The sequence below is a fragment of the Phasianus colchicus genome, chromosome 10 (genome assembly GCF_987193195.1).
Source record: "Phasianus colchicus chromosome 10, bPhaCol1.hap1.1, whole genome shotgun sequence".
In the NCBI taxonomy this organism is placed as follows: domain Eukaryota; kingdom Metazoa; phylum Chordata; class Aves; order Galliformes; family Phasianidae; genus Phasianus; species Phasianus colchicus.
In genome coordinates, this window is record NC_143445.1 from 6022809 (window position 1) to 6029469 (window position 6661).

General features: G+C 41.6%; 2 protein-coding genes across 4 annotated transcripts; both read left to right on the forward strand.

Moving 5' to 3' along the window:
• The first annotated feature begins 206 nt into the window (after window positions 1-206).
• OTOS (otospiralin) lies at window positions 207-3504 on the forward strand. 3 transcript variants are annotated; one of them, XM_090147141.1, is made up of 4 exons: window positions 222-276; window positions 576-672; window positions 994-1020; window positions 2768-3504. In XM_090147141.1, exons 2-4 carry the CDS (start codon window positions 621-623, stop codon window positions 2944-2946), a joined length of 258 nt encoding a protein of 85 aa, XP_090003267.1. In that variant the 5' UTR covers window positions 222-276; window positions 576-620; the 3' UTR covers window positions 2947-3504. The 3 variants fall into 3 exon arrangements, with proteins under 3 accessions (XP_031452308.2, XP_090003267.1, XP_090003268.1); XM_031596448.2 differs by having other exon boundaries at window positions 207-672; XM_090147142.1 differs by lacking the exons at window positions 222-276; window positions 576-672; window positions 994-1020 and adding an exon at window positions 2243-2565.
• A 115-nt stretch (window positions 3505-3619) lies between these two features.
• On the forward strand, window positions 3620-6329 carry COPS9 (COP9 signalosome subunit 9). The gene is made up of 3 exons (XM_031596449.2): window positions 3620-3773; window positions 3855-3927; window positions 4551-6329. The coding sequence occupies exons 1-3, from the start codon at window positions 3711-3713 to the stop codon at window positions 4586-4588; spliced, it is 174 nt and encodes a 57-aa protein (XP_031452309.2). The 5' UTR covers window positions 3620-3710; the 3' UTR covers window positions 4589-6329.
• The last annotated feature ends 332 nt before the right edge of the window (window positions 6330-6661 follow it).

Below are 6661 nucleotides of genomic sequence, written 5' to 3' on the forward strand. Positions count from 1 at the left end.
AAAATATCAAAGTGCCACCGCTAAAGTTGATTCAAAGATCTTTTTTTGTGCACAGTGTAGAAATATAATGCAAATGTGAGCAATTAAAATAGCTATGTGAAGGTGACCAAACCAGATTGGTGTATTAACTCAGTGACGTTTCTCCCCTTTCCCCCCACCCTTCCTTACACAGTGCTGCTATTTTACAGCACCAGAAATCCTTTTGGGTTTTTGTGGCTGACTCAGAGCTCCAGACCTCTGCTATTGAAAGAAGAAGAAAAGGGGAGGGGAAGAGAGGTAATTTCTAGAGTGAACGTAAATCAACCACAATTTAAAATATTTCTGAAAACACTTCATTCTGTGTCAGTTCAGAGAAGCCTTTTGGGTTTATGCCACCTAAAAATCAATGCCAGTTAATACTTCAGTAGTTGGTTTTTTTTAATACTCTGTGATGCAGTTCAAAAAATGTAATGCAATATAACTGGATCTTGTTATGACTGAAGTAATAACTAGACTTTATTTTGGAATAGATTTTTCTAATAAAAGATGAAATGATATACTTTGCATAATTCCTCATCTCTTTTAATGATCTCCAGCTGTACAGATTATTTTTCAGAAACAAACAGTTGCTTGCCGAAAAGATGAAATGTATTGGCTTCCTTTTCTTCTGGATGCTGATGAACATAATAACAGGTAAGACTTGTTATATTTATTCATGTTGATTTTTCAATATAAAAATATTTTCACACTAAAACAGTGTCTTCTATTTAGTATCAGATATTGCCTGTATATTAATTGCAACTCCTTCCTGGCATGTTTGATTTGTAGTACTCTTGACTACAAATGGGCAATTCCTTACTCAACTGTTGGAGAAACAAAAATGTTAGAGTATAAGGAGGGCTCTAAATGTATCTTAAAGGAGTTGTCAGCATTTGTCTATGCACCAAAACTTTTGTTAACAGAAAGTTCTTCTGTGAGAGAGTTGGAACTGATGATTTTCCTGTTTATTTACAGATGCCCGATCAATCCTGGAAGGAGATGGTAATTTGAATATCTTTTTCTTTTTTATGTATCATTAACAATTCAAAGAGTCATTTGTAACTCCCTGAAAGAAGAGTGATTTTTTTTAATTATTTTTTAAATGTGGAAAGCAAATACATTCACTCCAATCATGAAGCTTCTATTCTTACAATCTTAAAATGAAAAAGCCAGACAGTAACAAGTACGATGACCACTTAAAGACAAGTCCTCCAAGGGGTTATGGTCAAGCCATTACTAATCTGTTTTATGAAAACATAACTGGAAAGCACCAGACTTATAATCATACGAGAGACTTCCGAGAATTCTGGCTGTCCTGATGAGCACTACTGGATGTTTGTCCAGGTATTGGCAAAAAATACCACAGCAAAAAGCTTAACATTTTCAGATTGCCACAAATCTGATGAAAGAAATGTTGGAATAAATCCCTTAGCACAGGCTCTCTGCTGCTTTGGGTGATTAGCCTATTGGATGAGTGTTTGTTTTTGATTAGGAAAAACCCTCAACATCCTAATGATATTTACAGTGGCTTACAGATAAGAATATGTAGGTTAGCCTTGGTTTGATGTGTTCAGACAAAATTCTTTCTGAAAACAAAGTTGCATAGAAGGAATTCACATAACCAGATTACTGCTGTTGTTGGTGTACATGTAACCAGCAGCATCCTCATTCTCCTCATGCTCCATTTTTTTCCTTATAGCTCTAAAACCTTTTTGAATGCATGATCTCTGTTTCCAAAGTTTTTGGATTGAACACACTGTTTTATGTGCGCACAGCAAGTATTTCTTTGGCAACCCCTTAGGTAAGAGTGTGGCAGTCTGAAAATAAGAGTTTCTTCAGCAATGCCTTCTTCACTTTATAAACAATTGGGGTTTTCTTTCACACTGACCAAGCAGCAGACTGCAAAGTGACTCTAAGTTCAGCTGATACTAACAGTTCTCTTCTGCAGACAGCATTTGGCTGGCTTGTTTGGTTTGTTATATGCCATCTGTGACTGTGCAGTGTAGAATTTACAACAAGAAGGTCTGACACTAAGATTAAAGCTCTTAATTCCCACTGAAGACCTGGTCTGAAACTGAGTCTGATGAATCACAGAATCACAGAATTGCCAGGGTTGGAAGGGACCTCAAGGATCATGAATCTCCAACCCCCCTGCCAAATGCAGGGCCACCAACCATTCCACCTAATGCTAGACCAGACTGCCCAGGAATGGAATGACTACCTTTTATTTAAATGGGCTTAAAATCAAAATACTGGGTTTAGCTTTGCTGCACAGAAGACACTTGTCGCTATGTGGTTGCAGCAAGTGTTTATGTTTTATAAGACTCCGTGTTGGCCTGGATTTGGGCCCGAGGCAGGTCAGCTCTTGGCATTTTCAGAGTTTATTTTGGTTCATCTCATCTTTGACTTTTATATTTGGCACAGAAGATAAAGTGAAAGAGCAACGGGGAAAAGGGCTTCAAATTCCCGTTCCTCCTTGCTTTTAAACACTCCCCTGCCTTCTGGAAATGAAAGCCACCTCGGCAATTCCTGAATCGCCGCAATGCTGTTGGTGTCCCTTCAGTCCTGCCCTCTGCCTTGTCCCATCTGGTGCCCCTGGGGTGGGACAGTGGCTGCACTCTGTGAAGGGAACGGAGGGTTCAGTGGCTGTGCCCACACCTGGCAGAGGGGAACTCCAAACGACACTGAGCCCAAGCTTTCAACAGAAATACTTCATGTTGTAATAATAACCTTTCTTGATTTATTTTAGATCGAGAACCTGTGGCCATGCCATACTGGCCCTTCTCCTCCAGTGACTTCTGGTCCTATGTGGAGTACTTCAGGACACTGGGAGCCTACAACAGGATTGCCGAGATGGCCAGGGCCTTGTTTGCACAGCTGCCCGCAGGCAGCCACCTCGGCCTCCACCTGCCTGCACGTGAGGACTGAGCACTGCCCGCCGTCGTGCTGGGACACCACACCAACACGTGGCTGCTGCTGAGCAGCCCCTTCAGTAGCTTGCGGTCGCGTGAATGGGCCTGTAGTGTGACATGCTTTAGAAAGCCGCAGGTAAATTAGCCTTTTCTTTTTGCAAGCTGTGCTTTTGTGCAAAGTCAATAAACTCCTTGGTCATATGGTGAGGTTTGGATTCCTGTTATCGTGCTGCTGGGCTTGACTCAGGAAAGCGAGCTCTGCTGTATGTGCAGTCATAGTGCTACCCTAAATCAGTCAATCAGAAAGCAAAGAGTCAAGACAGAACATTAGAAAGCAAACATTCTTTAAGGAGAGCTGGACGCACGGGGCTTTTCCTCCTATCATGCACCACTTATACAAAGTACCTTCAGTGTGTGCATGTTACTTGTGTTATGCATGCAGAAGCTCCCCAGAGGTAAGTTGCACTTCAGTGACCGATTCCCAGCAGGACCTCCTATTTCCTTGGTACAAAGACTCAGCAGAACTTCCTTGTCTCCTTGGCTCAGAGACACAGCCCCTTCTGTTGGCTACACAACCTGCAGGGCAAGCTTTACAATACTGTCACAACTTGTATCAAAACCATCACAGGGAGCGGAGCTCAGCACGAACCGCCTCCCCGCGGCCCCGCCTCCAGGGCTACCATAGAGAGGCGGCACCGCCCCACGCATAGAGCGGCGAGGCTGATTCCGGAAGTTGGCTCGGCGCGGCCGGAAGTAAGAGGGCAGAGCGCTGGGGCCGCCATGAAGCCGGCGGTGGACGAGATGTTTCCCGAGGGCGCCGGTCCCTACGTGGACCTGGACGAGGTGGGAGCGGAGGGGATGGGTGGGTAGAGACAGCGGGAGCTCCGGGAGCGGGCTCGAGGCACTCAGCGTCTGCTGTTCCAGGCAGGGGGAAGCACGGGGCTGCTGATGGATCTGGCCGCCAACGAGAAGGCCGTGCACGCCGACTTCTTCAACGGTGAGAACAGAAGTGCTCGTGTTGTTGTGTGGCAGCTGTGCGTTGCCCGCTGTAGTGGTAGTTTGTGTTGACTTTCTTGTGAGGGAAACTCTTGAAGCAGCCTCGCGGCAATGAAACTTCTTTTAAGAAAGGGATTTTTACAGTAAACCACAAATGCGAATGTCTGCAAAATGTATAAACTAATGTGCCTAACTGCTGTGACCGAAAGGCAGAGCTCTACAGGAGCTCTTGCCTCTTTCTGCGTGCTCAGAGTTACTGCTCAGAGTTAGTTCCAGAGCCTGCAGATTGTGACTGATTGCAATGCTTACTTCGTGCTTGTATACGACCCCCTGCTTTATAAGACTCTGCTTTCATGAACTTAATTGCAAAACTTGCATTGTTATATGAGTTGCATTCATGTGTGGTAGTGAGCATGCTGCTCTGGTCTGCTTTTGTTCCTCTCTGCAGCCTGCCTCAATGTTACATCTGTAGTGACTGATGGTATGGTGGCTGCCATGTACTTAATTCACCTTGACTTCTGTCTTTAATCTCAATAACAAGACCAGTGAAAGCTTGTGTGGTGTTTGCATATATAGCAGCTGAGATTTGAAATGTTAATTTTACTGTCTTGTTTTTCTGACTAGATTTTGAAGATCTGTTTGATGACGATGACATCCAGTGAACTTAGTTGTGCTGCTGTGCTGAGATGTGGAGTTTTCTCTGGGATCGCCTGTGGTGTCCTTTATTTATTACAATGATTAGAACAGGAAAATTTTTTGTAGGGGGTGAATAAGAAGACTGTTAAAGCTGCCTAGGGAATGTGGAAGTCAGCTGGCTAAAAGTAACCAAGAACTGTGGACTGTTATTTCTAGATAGGTGTTTGTAGATCTGTCTTAAAATTGTACTTGCTGATGTGCTATTCAAAAAAAAAACAAAAACAAACAAAAAACCAACAAAAAAACCCTAATGAAATCTGTGTTCTGAGTTGTTTCTTTTATTATTTTTATGAAATCATCCACTGTTACTTTTGGCTATTATATACTGATATGGGGGAGGACATATCTCTGCCTAGAGGTGTTCTGTTCATCTCAGTGTATGGGATTATCTGCTGCTAAAATGATTACTTTTTTCAGAATAGGCTTTGACTCATTGCAGTAGGAAGAATTGAGGGTTTTGTCCAGTTTCAAGATTGATGTTCAGCTACCATCAGAGCTTTGTTTCAACCTAAGTAGCAGAGGAAAAAAAGTAGTTATTTTAGCATTTTTTTGATTCAGGCTTTCATTTTTAGAAAAGTAGTTGTATGATATTACACCTTCCAGCGATCAAAATGATTCTCAGGATGAAAGGATCAGGGAGTTTTTAATGTATTATTTCAGAGTTAAGAACTCAATCCTTTCCTCTGTATTGTTTAGGATTAAAGTGAGGTCTAAATTCTATACGCTCATCACAGAAATAATTCTGTGACTGATCATTCTTTAAAGACTTAATATTATCAATGCTCCAGGTGAAATTTATGTGCTAAACTGTATGGAGAAAAAAAAAAAAAAGAAACCCTTTCTTTCCTTACCTCTTTCATATATTTTTGCCTTGTTTTTTCTTTATCTTAAGAAAGAGGAGATTAAAAATATTTATTTTAGTCGTACATTTGCTGCTCTGGAGCAACGGTGGGAGCACAATGAGTAAGTAGAACTGTGTGCCTTTTTATTTCATTCTCGTGGATTTCTTGACCTCTTTTGTTTTGTCCTCCAAGGCAGTTTAAAGCAGCATTCTGGTATTTATTCTGCTTAGTGTCTGATGTCACAAAGTGATCCTTTGGGAAACAGGGTTGTGGATGCAGTCTCTTTTTTTTCTTTTTTAGATCTTGCTTTGCTTGATGAGGGAGGGATTTCAAGCTTTCCTCATTGAAACCAATATAGATATTGACTGCTTAGTGTTAGCAGCTTTGTTTGGATTATTCCTGTCTCTGGTGCTGTGCTTTCCCTGAACAAGGCTTTGGGAGGTGAGCTGTTACCAGTAAACAAACACTGCGTTCTGAGCGAGTGCCAAAACAGAAGAAAAGGCTTGAAGATACAGCTGTTCCCTTTTGTGTTGGTTTGGCTGCATGCATCTGCTGATGCCCAGATTCTTCAGGATAGTTGCCTTGGAGTACTGCTTTGCTTCTTTTTTTCTCCCCTCATTTGCCTTGTTAATTTAAATTTAAAAAATGTAAGTCTTCAAGTTTAATGGGATGATTTCCAGGGTACACATATTGTTAGTCATCTGGAGTATGAAGTTATCTCCTGTCCAATGGGACTGGAAGGAGAGTCTGTAACTTTCTTTTTCTAAAGAATTCTTAAAGTGTAAGAATTCTCATCAGGAACTGTAATTTCTTGGGTCCCTTTTGGGACAGTATTAAAATGGAAGGGCTAATTTGAAAAACAAAATGCCCTTGAGCTTCGAATTGTTTCTTCCTGTCAAGTCTCTCAGTCTGATTAGTCTGCAGACAATTAGCCTGTCATCAGGAGATAATTATGAGATGTCAGTCTCTAATAAAAATGGAAGTGTTTGCCTGTCTGGACCATTTCATTTAGTGACTTTTTCTATTCCTGTGCCTCTTGTGAATATTGACACCAATCAGGGTAGGTTTTTCTAAGTTAAAGGATGAATGGCTCAGCATTGTTTTGCACATATTTAGGCTGATAAACAAGATGTTATAAATAGGGCTGTTAAGTTCACTGGATGCTGCTTTGTATGTTAGTGTTCAAATAAATGCTCC

Excerpts from the sequence above, each read along its gene's own strand:
- OTOS (XM_031596448.2), top strand. The coding sequence starts at position 621 with ATGAAATGTATTGGCTTCCTTTTCTTCTGGATGCTGATGAACATAATA. Across the intron at positions 673-993 it reads GCTGATGAACATAATAACAG|ATGCCCGATCAATCCTGGAA; the intron begins GTAAGACTTGTT and ends GTTTATTTACAG. Across the intron at positions 1,021-2,767 it reads ATCAATCCTGGAAGGAGATG|ATCGAGAACCTGTGGCCATG; the intron begins GTAATTTGAATA and ends GATTTATTTTAG.
- COPS9 (XM_031596449.2), top strand. The coding sequence starts at position 3,711 with ATGAAGCCGGCGGTGGACGAGATGTTTCCCGAGGGCGCCGGTCCCTAC. Across the intron at positions 3,774-3,854 it reads CCTACGTGGACCTGGACGAG|GCAGGGGGAAGCACGGGGCT; the intron begins GTGGGAGCGGAG and ends CTGCTGTTCCAG. Across the intron at positions 3,928-4,550 it reads GCACGCCGACTTCTTCAACG|ATTTTGAAGATCTGTTTGAT; the intron begins GTGAGAACAGAA and ends TTTTCTGACTAG.